The following is a 13,149-nucleotide window of genomic DNA, read 5'->3' as shown; positions in this document are numbered from 1 at the left end:
AAGAGGAAAGTGCATTTTAGGGAGCACACGTGGCGTCCTCACTGAGGTTGGCAGAGCCTCTTGGGGACCCCAGCTGCCGGCTCTTCCTGAGGGCACACAGACTGGCCGGGCTGAGCACAGAAGCTGCGGGGTTTCAGTCAAATCATGCACAGAAACACAAAAGCAGGTAAGCTGCACGTTAATCACAAAAGCTGATCTAGAAAGATCATAAAGCTCCCAAGATAACTGAGAACCGTCTTCTGCTACTAAACTCTGAAACTGTCATCTGTGCACAAAGCCATCTCTCCAGGACCCCAGGGAGCCTGAGGACTTCAGAGGTCCCTTCAGACCCAGAGATATTCAAGCTGTGGGGGTTGCCCTCCTGGAAAAGGGCTCTGGGGACAGAGGTGTGTCACTTCCTGCTGAACTGTGCCATACTCAGTGCTGGACCCTCCAGGTGTTCCTTCATCCTATGCCCCTCAGCAGCTCCCCTCTCAGGGAAGGTGAAGGGCGACCAGCCCAAAGGCTCATAGTCACTTCCTAGATCTTGCATTCAGCTTTCTCCAGTACATGACACCACCTAATTGCTCGTATATCTGTAGAGACAAGTTCCCAATTTACTAAATTCAAGGCACTCACCTAGTCACAGTGCTTATAATCTTAGGGCATCCAAGTGACGTTCAGAACCAGAGGCAGAACTGTTTTTGAGTAAACCAAGTGTTGGGGAAGAGCAGGAGAAGCTGGGCAGCAGCAGGGTGCCCCCGCCCCCTCCGCTCTGCTCAAGCTGGGGGGCCACGGCAGTCAGCACAGGGACCTCCCTCCACTGCCGTGCTTTACAAATTGTCTGTGGTAACCCTGCGGCAGCCCAGTCCGTCGGCAACACTTTTCCAAAAGCATTTGGTCACTTCGTAGATCTCTGTCACATTTTGGCAATTCTCACAATATTTCAAACTCTTCAATGAACTTTGAAGCTTTCACACTTTTAATAAAGTTCTGGTGATGTTTGATGTACAGTTGTAAAAAGATTACGACTCACTGAAGGCTCAGATGATAGTGAGTCTGTTTTTTTCTTTTAGCAGTAAATGTCTTTCTTTTGTTTTCTTTTTAGCAGTAAAGTACTTCTTACTAAGGTAGGTACATTGTCCTCTTAGACACAGTGCTACTGCACACAACAGACTACAGTGTATCAGAAACGTAACCTCTGTATGCACTGGGAAACCAAAAAGTTCATGTGACTTGTTTTATTGCAGTGATCTGGAACTGAACCTGTAACATCTTCCAAGTCTGCCTCACTTTGCACTTCCACCTGGAAGACCCCTCCCCAGCGTAGTTTCAAGCCCAGAAATGCATCCTGGCCCAGAGTGTTTCAGAACCCCTGGGAACCTCACTGTATCTCTCCAGTGTCTATGGTGACTTCTTAGAAAAATGAGGACAACTGTATCATCCAAGTTCCAATACTCATCTCAGAAGCAGGGAGCATTGGACTTCCCTGGCATTCCATTGGTTAACACTCCATGCTTCTACTGCAGGGAGCATGGGTTCAACCCTGATCTGGGAAGATCCCACAAGCCGTGGAGCAACTAACCCCGTGTGCCACAACTAAGGAGCTTGTGCTCTGGAGCCCGTGTTCTGCAACGAGAGAAGCCACTGCAATGAGAAGCCCGTGTACCACAACCAGACAAAAGCCTGTGCAGCAATGAGTACTCAGAGCAGCCAAATTAAAAAAAAAAATAATAATTTCCAAACCTCACACCCGTGTTGGGGGTTTTGAATGAGTGAATCCATACACACAGTGCTTAGAACAAAGGCTGGCACACAGTAAGCGCCTGATAATCATCACCCATCAACCCACTACATATGTATAAGCAGAGCTGTTGTAAAAAGACCATCACATGTGGTCTGGTTTAACGAGACGCCAGAAGAGTAAACAGCATGTGGTTAATGTACAGTTAATTCTTGAACATCTAGAAATAGATGTTCTGCTTTGGAGATAACCCTGAGTCAAAGCTTTTAGTTTTGAAGTATCTTTGCATGGTGGGTGAGTTTTTTAATAAAAGACAAGCCACACTATACACACTGTCTGGATGGTAACCTTCCAAACCTGCTGAAACCGAAGACGAGCAGGTCAATTCTTCTTGCTTGGCTGTCCTTCAGCATGGAGTTGGGTGGCACAGATGTCATCAACTGTCCAGCTGTAGCTGGGTCTTTAAAGATGTAGGGACATGCTAGCTAGAAAATCCTATGGGTCAGATAAGATTCTTAAAAGCTGGGACTCTTTTTCATTCACGGGAATTATACTAAGGTTGATTTTCACTTTTAGAAAGGTTATAAAAGTGTCATTTCACTCTTCTCTATCTGATACCCCTAGACTTTAAAATACCTTTGCTCAGGCAGATGGCACTGGTCATGACCCGATTTACTTTCCATTAATTGACAGAAACTTCTAAGTAGGTTTAAACCGTTTGTACCCCAAACCAGCCAAGAATGCCATCTTTGTGTGCCTGCACGTTACAACAGAGGCTGGGCCTCCACTCATATTTCCACAGTGTCACCTGTATGGCCTGTACAAGGCATTCTCAAACATGAATATGCCCGGTGAGGTCAAGGGACTGGCCCTCCTGCTGGGCTATACTCCACACTCGCTGACAGCCGCCCAGCCATGCTTGGCCCTTATGCCTGTTCTGTGGGTGCCGGGGGGCTGCTCTAGGGGGCGGGTGGGTGAAGGCTGTAATCAGGTGGCCCGGGGAGATCTGGAGATCAGTGTTTGGGAACAGGAGTAGGGGAAGGGCTGGCCCCTGAGGGTGCGGGGAGGGCCAGCCCCTGGGGAGTAGGGCGGGCCTGGCCCCTCTCCTTCCTCACCACCCCACTCCCAAGGGCGCCGCTTTCCCGGCCTCTCCTGGTGGCTCCACGGCCTACTCCATGAACTTCAGGGATCCCAACAGACACAGGCTGCCATCCCCGCACTGCCAGACCCAGGATGCGCAGCGTCCAGACAAGGGGGTCAGCATGGCCTTTCTGCAGAGAATGACTGACCGCTCCCCGGACAGTCCCTGATGGAGCCCGCCCCCTGCCCCCATCACCGCCTCTCTGCTGTGCTGCTGGCCCTCTGCCCCTCTGGCCTGAGCCTGACTCAGGTTCGGGGTGGCACTGGACAGAGCCCGTCAGCAGAGGGACACCAGCAGGGCCTAGGCAGTCCTCCAAGGGCACAGGGGCTGTGATGCCCATGTCTGAGCACAGGCAGGATCTGCAGAGAGGGCAGTCCCGGGACTCCTCTGGTCACGGTCGGGGGACCGTCTCCCTAGACAGGACATACCCCAGGGAGGACTGAGGGCTGGACGAGGGTGGAGAGCTCTTGGTACTCTTCATTCCTGCCCTGCACGTGACCAGGGACACCCAAGCCTCTGGCCCACAGCCCCACACGACCTCACCTACATCACCACGGACTTGCCAGGACGCCTGCACTTAATCCCAGTGAACACGGTTCTCTGAAGTTTACACTGAGGTGGACTCGTCCTTCCACTCAGGAGGAAGGGCAGGGAAATAAGTCCCATGTGGGTACAAAGGTCTGCACAAGATGCCCAAGGAGGCCCCCTCTTCCCCCTCGCTGTCTCTCTCTCCCTCCCTGTCCCCCTCTCCTTTTCTCTCTGTCTCTCTCTTCTCTCTCTCTCTCTCTCTCTCTCTCTCTCTCTCTCTCTCTCTGCTCTCCACAGGAAGCACTAAAGCTGGGTCTAGGACACTCACAGCGTTCCTGGATTCCACCATGAGAAGGAGAAACCAGAAAGAGGCTGAGAGAATGAACAGCCATCCTGGGGGACCCCTGGACCAAGAAGCATCCGTGGAGAGGGAGCAAGGAGAGGCAAGGGAGGAGAAGTAGGTGTGTGGGAAGACTTCCTTTTCACCTTTAAGCCAAACCACCCGAGCAGCTTAGTCAAAGCTACACAAGAACCTGATAAAGGAAACTGGCCATGAGCACTGGGGGCGCCGAGCACCCTGGCTCAAGTGACCCTGGCAGGCAGGCTGTGACCACAGGTCAAAGCAGGCATGTGATTCCATGCGGAGCACCCGGCTGGTGGCCCGTGTGTCCGTGTCCTGGCCCTCACGTCCCTGGGGACAACCGAACCTGTAGCTGAGTCTGTGGTGTGGGACAGCTGGCTGGCTGACTAGTCCTGCGAGGCTAAGGTTGCTGAACGCAAAGACGATTTTCCCTTAGAGACAGACGTGTGATTCTCCTGTCCGCTGGAGTATGTGGCTTTTCCCTCCTCAAAGGACAGAAACAATGTCACACTGTGTGTGACGGCTGCGCCCCTCCACCCGTGCTGTCTAGACTCCATGGACCAGCACTTAAAAAACAAAATAAAATAAAAATAAAAACAACCCTGCGCCACCGAGGCACCACTCTCCCATCTTAAAACTATTTCTGGCAGGAGAAGAATGCTTCATTCAGGAGTCGCCCGACGGGGAGGCCGGCAGGAGGGAAGGGCTGCAGCCCGGACACACCCCCGGGCAGGCGTCACGTAACCTGGAACCTGAGGACCTGTGAGCCAGGCATCTCCCAACCAACCATGCAGAAGAACGTGACAGGCCTCCTCAGGCTCAGGGAACCTTCTATTTTCTTCCGAATTGGACAGTCTAAGGCTCCTCAGAGAAAGAGATGCCTTCCAGCGTCAAGAGTGAGACCTATCTGCTGGGTGACCAGCTGGTCAGGCGGGACGAGCTGGCAGTCAGTCTTCACTATCAGCATCAGGAGGGAAATGTAATTTTTCCAAAGCTCCCACTGTGTAGTATTCATCCAACAAATACTTTCTGAATTCCTACTGCACACAAGGCATCAACAAAAAGTTCTTCTTTGAAAATTTTATCACAAAAGGGCATATTATAAGAAGCAGATGCCTTCAAGGAAAAGGCGACCTCAGAGAGTGATCTATTTTTGTTGACAAAGCAAGAACCATTTTCAATCACCTCATCATTTTTTTTAAAAAACACAGATTTTACAAAGGTTATAAATGCTAGAAAGGAATGCATCTCATTCTTCCTTTCTTCACCAGATTTTAAGGCCTAGAGAAACACTCTAAGAAAGGGTAAAGGGGACAGTGAAACAGCAGAATTCAGGAGAATCATCTGAGCCTAATGGAACAGGGTTCTTGCCATTTTGATTACTTGACAGCTGAAAATTTTAAAACAAAAATTTTAATGAACAAATGCAACTGACTGAGAATAACTTACACAAAGGGCAGTGCTCAACCTTGGCAGGAAGGTGAAGCCAGGACTCTGCAAAACACGGCTCGAGGCAGGTTAAACCCCAGCGCTTAAACCTTCCAGTCATCGGAGCCCAAACACAGCGACACGCTGTGGTGTTCCCTAGACACCAGACCCTGCCTGCAACAGAGGAGCAGCAGGGCTGCCACCCCGGGCCCTGCAGCAGGTGCCATTGCTGCCCGTCACCCCAGCTGGCAGGGCAGCGCCCTCCTCTGGGAGCTCCGCTAAATACACGCTAAGAACTTCCAGTCCTCGTTAGGGGCTCAGGCTGAGGGAGCAGCAGATAAGAGGGAACGATAGCAACAGCAAAAGGCCTCGAAACAGTCCTGGAGTGAGAAGCGATCCCTTTACCCGTCTCATAATCCACAGGGAAAAACGGCAGACACATCTGCAGATGCACCGCAAGTGTATACACACACGTGCACGCACACAAGCATACACACACACACACTGGCGTGCACACGTGTCTCCATCGACAAGCACAGAAATGCACGTGTGAACATCTGCCCCCAGCCCCCCCAACCCCCAAACGCCCCCCAGCAGGGCCCAGTGCATGTGCAGGAGCCGAGCTCACCTGGGTCTCTTGTCAGTGACGGCAACACAGGTGTGCTGCGGGGGCACTGCCATCCATTTCTTGGCCTCCACGACCAGGGCATCCGCATCCACCAGGCCAAATCCATAGAGGTGGCTAACTGAAAAGACAGGGCCTTCAGATGCAGCCCCCCATGCCCAGGGATGGCTGCCTGTGTCCCCCCCATAGCTGCAGGGCCATGGCCAGCTCCAGAGTGCCCCGGCTGCAGCCCCTGTCCCCCAAGGACGCACCAGGGTCCCAGCAACCTTACTCTCTGGACAGAACTCTTTCAGACCAGGAGTGAGGGCCAGAAAATGTGTCCCGTTTGGGTGCAAAGTGAAAGAAATGCTGGGAGGGTCTAGAACTTTCTTTCTGTGAGATAAGGACCACTTTCTTTAGGTTAAAGGGAATTCTTGGCATCTGTGCTCCCAAGAGAGCCCCTTGGATTGCAAGGAGATCCAACCAGTCCATCCTAAAGGAAATCAGTCCTGAATTCATTTGAAGGACTGATGCTGAAGCTGAAACGCCAATACTTTGGCCACCTGATGGGAAGAACTGACTCACTGGAAAAGACTCTGATGCTGGGAAAGATTGAGGGCAGGAGGAGAAGGGGACAACAGAGGATGAGATGGTTGGATGGCATCACCAACTTGATGGGCATGAGTCTGAGCAAGCTCCGGGAGTTGGTGATGGACAGGGAAGCCTGGAGTACTGCAGTCCATGGGTTGTGAAGAGTTGGACACGACTGAGCAACTAAACTGAACTGTGCTCCCTGAGTCTTGAACAAGACGAGAAAAATAAGACCCAAGATACTGTGGCTCATGCAACCATGCGTGCAGTAGACACAATCAAACAAGGCTCCGCTCGTCTCTTTTTCTGTTTGCTTTTCCTGTGGAATTTCCAAGGCGTCCGGGGAAAGCAGCATCGCCCAGTACACAGGCTGGCCTGAGACAGTGTTTAATCTGGCCATGCAGGGGAGTTTCAGAGTTAGGAGGCAAGGTTAAAAACTAGATACAACCCCTTTTCCTACTAATTAGGTCAAAACTGAAATGTAGGTCGGCTCCTGTTACAGTGCACCACCACCACCAACATCCCTGTAAGACAAGGACACATCAGGTCCAGCCAACCTCCTCATTAAAGGAACGTCTCTTGGAACTTGGGGTGACAACGCTTGACCTAAATTTTACAGACAGGAATGTCAGGCTCAGTGTCAAGATAGTTGGATCTGATCCTAAGAAAAGGGAAAATGTTCTCCTTAATATACCATGGCTGAATGTAAATCCCTTTCAAGTGTCTCTGGTAAGAAGCAAGGCAGACAAATCCAGGAGCACACTCCTATCACCACCTGCTCAAGGGGCCTCACATACCTGGCTGCAAGCCTGACCACGGGCTGAGCTCACGGTACCTGGGTCAGCCCCAAGCTGTGATGGCAGACAGCCCTTTTAAAACGCAAGGACTTGCTGACAGAAGTTCTACAGTTATAAAGTAATTCACATAACCATCTCAGTGTCTTCACTGCACAGATGTGGAAACTTAGGGATAGCTACTCAGGGCTAAGAGTGCAAGTTGCCCTCAGGTGGCATGTAAGCAAACTTCATTTATTATGATTGGCATCAGGCCCACGACTGACTGGTGGCTCAGGTGATATAGAATCTGCCTGCAATACAAGATACCTGGGTTTGATCCCTGGGTCGGGAAGATCCCCTGGAGAAGAGAATGACAACCCACTCCAGTATTCTTGCCTGGAGAATTCCACAGACAGAGGAGTCCAGTCCATGGAGTCACAAAGAGTGGGACACAACTGAGCTACTAACACACACATGACTGACTAGATGTAATGCAGTTTTCTTTTAGAACATTTTCCTTTGTGTAAAAAAAAAAAAAAAAATAGGCAAAAATTTAAAGAGAACCATGAAGTCAGTATCGGTACTGGGGCCCCAGATGTGGCAAAGGTTGGGAGGTTTAGGGAGCCCAATACTCAAGTAACTGTAGAATTGCGCTCCTCATTCTTGTGACACACAATTATTGTTGTCTGGGTTTTTTTTTTGTGTGTGAGAAATCCATGTTCCCCCATACAGGCTCTGGAAGGTCACCCACAGGCTCTGCCCGGATGGCACCTGGCCCTGCCCAGCCCCCGAGTCTTGGCCGCACCTTTATGACCGGCACCGTTCACCTTCCAGTCGTTTGCTTTGAGGTGGGCCGGCCTGGACGTCTTCACTAGCAAGTGCTGGACGTCCCTCCAGGTCAGCTGGCTGCTGCAATGACACAAGGACAGACAGCTGTACTCACATCAGTCAGCAATGCCGACCACCAGGTCCGTCAGAGGTGGGGCACTGGGGGCTGGCCTCGCTCCTGTACTTGAGGAGGCCCCAAGACACTACCACTTGGCAAGGGTAGATGTCACACCCTCTCGGTCAAGAATTATTTTTGATCCTCGAAGCCTGAGATAAGACGGTGCAGCAGGTGACCTGACACCTGGGGAAAGTCCAGCCTTGGGCCACAATCCCCGTGAATCCATGAGACGATGGCACTGTGTGTTAGCAGGTGGTGGGAAAACCTGGGCTGCTCTGCACCCCATGAGGGAGTGCTCTGTGCACTGGGGCATGCCAGCCATCACCTGTCCATACCCTACTCCCAGGACTGCTGGCCACACGTTAGAATTTGAGATTCTAGTTACTCTACCTTTATGACATATTCATTCTGGTGTGGAGTACAAGCACTTTGTTAAAGAACACTTGCCTACTACCAAAAATGCCCAGATAAGATATCCTTGCCTGCCTTTTCAACACTTTTCAACACAAGCTCTCAAGACCCCTCTGTGCACAGTGCTAGGACTGCATCATCAACAAGGACAGTCTTCAACGTCTCCTCCTCAACAGCACCTGCCTGACCAGTCCTCACAAACATCCTTCCAACTGCCTGCTCTTTGTGTGTGTATTTACAAACATACATAACATGAAATGTACCATCTTAATGGTTCTTAGACATACAGTTCAGTGCCATTAAATACATTCCCTGTGCTGTGCAGTCGTCACCACCATTCACCTCCAGAGCTTGATCACCTTAAGCCACTGATCCTCTGCACTCATCAAGCACCAACTCCCCTCCTTCCTCCCATCCCTGGCCCCAGCTCCCACCACCTTCCATCTCTGTGAATCCGAGGACTCCAGGCGCCTCACACGAGTGGAGTCATGCGGGATTTGACCCTCTGTGACTGACTTAGTTCATGCAGTGTCATGCCCTCGCTGCTGCAGGGGTCAGGTCTCCTTCCTTCTCAAGCTGAACGACATTCCATGGCTACACAGAGCACACTAACCTACTGATGGATGCCTGAGGCACTTCCACCTTTTGCTGTTGAGTAGCGATGCTACAAACATGGCCATAAAAACATTCCTTTGAGCCCCTGCTTTGATCCCTGTGGGTGCACACCCACAAGTGTAATTGTTGGATCACATGGTAATTCTTTAATTTTTTTGAGGAGCCATTAGTTTTTTTAACAGCAGCTCCACTGTTTTATTTTCCCAGCAAATGTCCCTTCTTTACCTGCGAGACATTTATCTGTAGCTTGGGTCCTGGGTGGGGGGTGTCCTCCTCCCTGGGAGCTCTTACTCCCCGGTCCTAGCCCTGGCCTCCCCTGACTTCACCACATTCTCTCCACTGTGCTTGTTCCTGGCCAGATATTGGCCTCCTGGCTGCCTCATCGCAACGGCTTCCATCGGTCCAGTTTCCAGACTTTCCTTGGCACAAGCTGACCTGCCATCCCTTCATCCAGGGCCCCACCTGAGGACCACAGCCAGCCTGTCAGAGGAGGACCTGCGGCCCCAGATGCCCAGGGCCATGTCCTCTGGCAGAGAGGTGGGTACAGACCACAGCTCTGACAGAGAGGCCGGGTGCAGGACATGACCCCTGCTGGAGAGTTTAGGGACAGGTCACGCCCCCTGGGGAGAGGTCATGCACAGACCATGCCCTCTGGTGGAGAGGCGCCATAGGCTGCATCTCCTAGTGGAGAGGCCAGGCAGAGACCACACCCTCTGGTGGAGAGGGGGCAGACCACGCCCTCTGGTGGAGAGGGGACAGACCACGCCCTCTGGTGGAGAGGGGCACAGACCACGCCCTCTGGTGGAGAGGGGGCAGACCACGCCCTCTGGTGGAGAGGGCACAGACCACGCCCTCTGTTGGAGAGGGGACAGACCATGCCCTCTGGTGGAGAAGGGTACAGACCACGCCCTCTGGTGGAGAGGGGCACAGACCACGCCCTCTGGTGGAGAGGGGGCAGACCACGCCCTCTGGTGGAGAGGGGCACAGACCACGTCCTCTGGTGGAGAGGGGGCATAGTCTGCATCTCCTGGTGGAGAGGCCAGGCATAGACCACCCTCTGGTGGAAAGGGGCACAGACCATGCCCTCTGGTGGAGAGGGGTAAGATCACATCCTCTGGTGGAGAGAGGGCTGACCATGCCCTCTGGTGGAGAGGGGCACAGACCACGCCCTCTGGTGGAGAGGGGCACAGACCACGCCCTCTGGTGGAGAGGGGCACAGACCACGCCCTCTGGTGGAGAGGGCACAGACCACGCCCTCTGGTGGAGAGGGGGCATAGTCTGCATCTCCTGGTGGACAGGCCAGGCACAGACCACACCCTCTGGTGGAAAGGGGCACAGACCATGCCCTCTGGTGGAGAGGGGGCCGACCACGCCCTCTGGTAGGGAAGGGGCAGACCACACCCTCCGGGGGAGAAGGGCACAGACCATGCCCTCTGGTGGAGAGGGGACAGACCACGCCCTCTGGTGGAGAGGGGGCAGACCATGCCCTCTGGTGGAGAGGGGACAGACCACGCCCTCTGGTGGAGAGGGGCCAGACCACGCCCTCTGGTGGAGAGGGCACAGACCACGCCCTCTGGTGGAGAGGGGCACAGACCACGTCCTCTGGTGGAGAGGGGGCATAGTCTGCATCTCCTGGTGGAGAGGCCAGGCATAGACCACCCTCTGGTGGAAAGGGGCACAGACCATGCCCTCTGGTGGAGAGGGGTAAGATCACATCCTCTGGTGGAGAGAGGGCTGACCATGCCCTCTGGTGGAGAGGGGCACAGACCACGCCCTCTGGTGGAGAGGGGCACAGACCACGCCCTCTGGTGGAGAGGGGCCAGACCATGCATCTCCTGGTGGACAGGCCAGGCACAGACCACACCCTCTGGTGGAAAGGGGCACAGACCATGCCCTCTGGTGGAGAGGGGGCCGACCACGCCCTCTGGTAGGGAAGGGGCAGACCACACCCTCCGGGGGAGAAGGGCACAGACCATGCCCTCTGGTGGAGAGGGGACAGACCACGCCCTCTGGTGGAGAGGGGGCAGACCATGCCCTCTGGTGGAGAGGGGACAGACCACGCCCTCTGGTGGAGAAGGGTACCGACCACGCCCTCTGGTGGAGAGGGGGCAGACCACGCCCTCTGTTGGAGAGGGGACAGACCACGCCCTCTGGTGGAGAAGGGTACAGACCACGCCCTCTGGTGGAGAGGGGACAGACCACGCCCTCTGGTGGAGATGGGGCAGACCACACCCTCTGGTGGAGAGGGGACAGACCACGCCCTCTGGTAGAGAAGGGCACAGACCACACCCTCTGGTGGAAAGGAGCACAGACCACGCCCTCCGGTGGAGAGGGAGAAGATCACGCCCTCTGGTAGAGAAGGGGCACAGACCACGCCCTCTGGCAGTGAGGTTGGGCACAGACTCCTCCCCCTGACATAAAGGCCGGGCACAGGCTCTGCAGTCCAGATGACAGATGCGGCCGCAGCCGCAGTCTTGCTTATTTGGGCTGGTCCCTGCTCATGACGGGAGAAGGCAATGGCACCCCACTCCAGTACTCTTGCCTGGAAAATCCCATGGACGGAGGAGCCTGGTAGGCTACAGTCCATGGGGTCGCGAAGAGTCGGATACAACTGAGTGACTTCACTTTCACTTTTCACTTCCATGAGTTGGAGAAGGAAATGGCAACCCACCCCAATGTTCTTGCCTGGAGAATCCCAGGACGGCAGAGCCTAGTGGGCTGCCGTCTATGGGGTCACACAGAATCAGATACTACTGAAGCAACTTTGCTGCAGCAGCAGCAGCTGCTCATGACCGTCAGGCCCACAAAGATGCAGAATGCCTCCCCTTGCCCTGGAAGCTCAGCATAAGGCACCAGGAAGCCTGGGCTGACGACAGAGGGTCCAGAAAGGGAGGCTGTGAGAAACTGTTTTCCTAGGGGGAAACCCACCTGGTTTCTGATGACAGAAATAAAGTTGCACTCACAGTTGCATGGAAACATATCTAAGAAATGGTGTTGGACATGGTTTCTCATGAAGGGACTGATGTGACATTCCAAGATGGCCCTGAACTCCCGGCTGACCCTTGGGGCGTTTCTCACACGCTAGGCTCTTCCTTCATCCTTGTCATGTGCTGCCTGCTGGCCTCCTGCCAGAGAGCTTCTCTCCTCCCCTGGTCGACCTGGCTTTGCCAGGAAGACACGGTGCACATGAGCAGCGGTCCTGGCCCTGGAGCCTCCAAAGCCCCTCAGCTGAGGCTGGCAGCATGCCCGTTACAACTCCTTCCTCCCTTGACCAGCCCTTGCACTTACACGCTCTAAGTGGACGCTGTGTCCAGTGATGCCTGCCGTCTGTAAAATTCTGAGGATGGGCTACAATGATGAGGAGATAGCAATCAGGGAGTTCATGAGTCCACAGGCCAGGTTTACTGGAACAAGTGGCACAAAACAGGGTTTGCTTTCTATATATCCTCAGCTAACAAAATTCCTTGCATGTTTCCAAAAAAGGAGGAAAGAAAACATAGAACAATGAATCACTAAGTATGTGAATGCAACTTTCCACACAAGTAACTATTTAGTATTTTAAAATGAGCCCCAGGACACAGAAGTTAACATTTTGGCCTGAAAATCAAACATACCTGTTTCTTTGTTAAATGGGTAGCATTTGAGCTTTATGCTCTTTCTCCTGAGGCGAATCAACAAACAAAACACACATAATTAGATGGACTCAGCAACCCAAACACAACTTGGTACAATCTCATCTGCAGCAAATGACTCCTTCAAAGCCACGGGTTGTTGTTGGGAGCCACTGTTGTTTAAAACCTGTTTTGATTCCATGACCGTATGCAAAGTGGACCCATCCAACACATGGCAATTTTAGGGTTTTTATGTGGCTTGAAGCAGATAAAGCATCACCACTCATGAGCCCCCTTGACAGAGGGCAGCTGTATTGACCTAAAGTGTGATCTGGGGTGTAGTACAGGCTTGAGGTTTGCGCGCACTAGCTCCCTGTGCCCCTATGAAGGCAGGAGGCTGTGAGCTTGAAAAAG

At 53.2% G+C, this 13,149-nt stretch overlaps 1 protein-coding gene across 2 annotated transcripts in view; it reads right to left on the bottom strand.

Annotated features, from left to right (window-relative positions):
* PCSK6 (proprotein convertase subtilisin/kexin type 6) overlaps positions 1-13,149 on the bottom strand; it is a 171,614-nt gene that overhangs the window by 45,060 nt on the left and 113,405 nt on the right. For both annotated transcript variants that reach the window (XM_027957143.2, XM_027957144.2), the window contains exons 10-11: positions 7,958-8,061; positions 5,810-5,927 (exon numbers count right to left, since the gene is read on the bottom strand). In XM_027957143.2, coding sequence (XP_027812944.1) covers positions 5,810-5,927; positions 7,958-8,061 — 222 coding nt within the window. The remainder of the gene's footprint in view (positions 1-5,809; positions 5,928-7,957; positions 8,062-13,149) is intronic.

This window comes from Ovis aries, chromosome 18 (assembly GCF_016772045.2).
Source record: "Ovis aries strain OAR_USU_Benz2616 breed Rambouillet chromosome 18, ARS-UI_Ramb_v3.0, whole genome shotgun sequence".
NCBI classification, from domain to species: domain Eukaryota; kingdom Metazoa; phylum Chordata; class Mammalia; order Artiodactyla; family Bovidae; genus Ovis; species Ovis aries.
The sequence above is the reverse complement of the archived record's forward strand: the minus strand, read 5'-3'. Positions and strand labels throughout refer to the sequence as shown.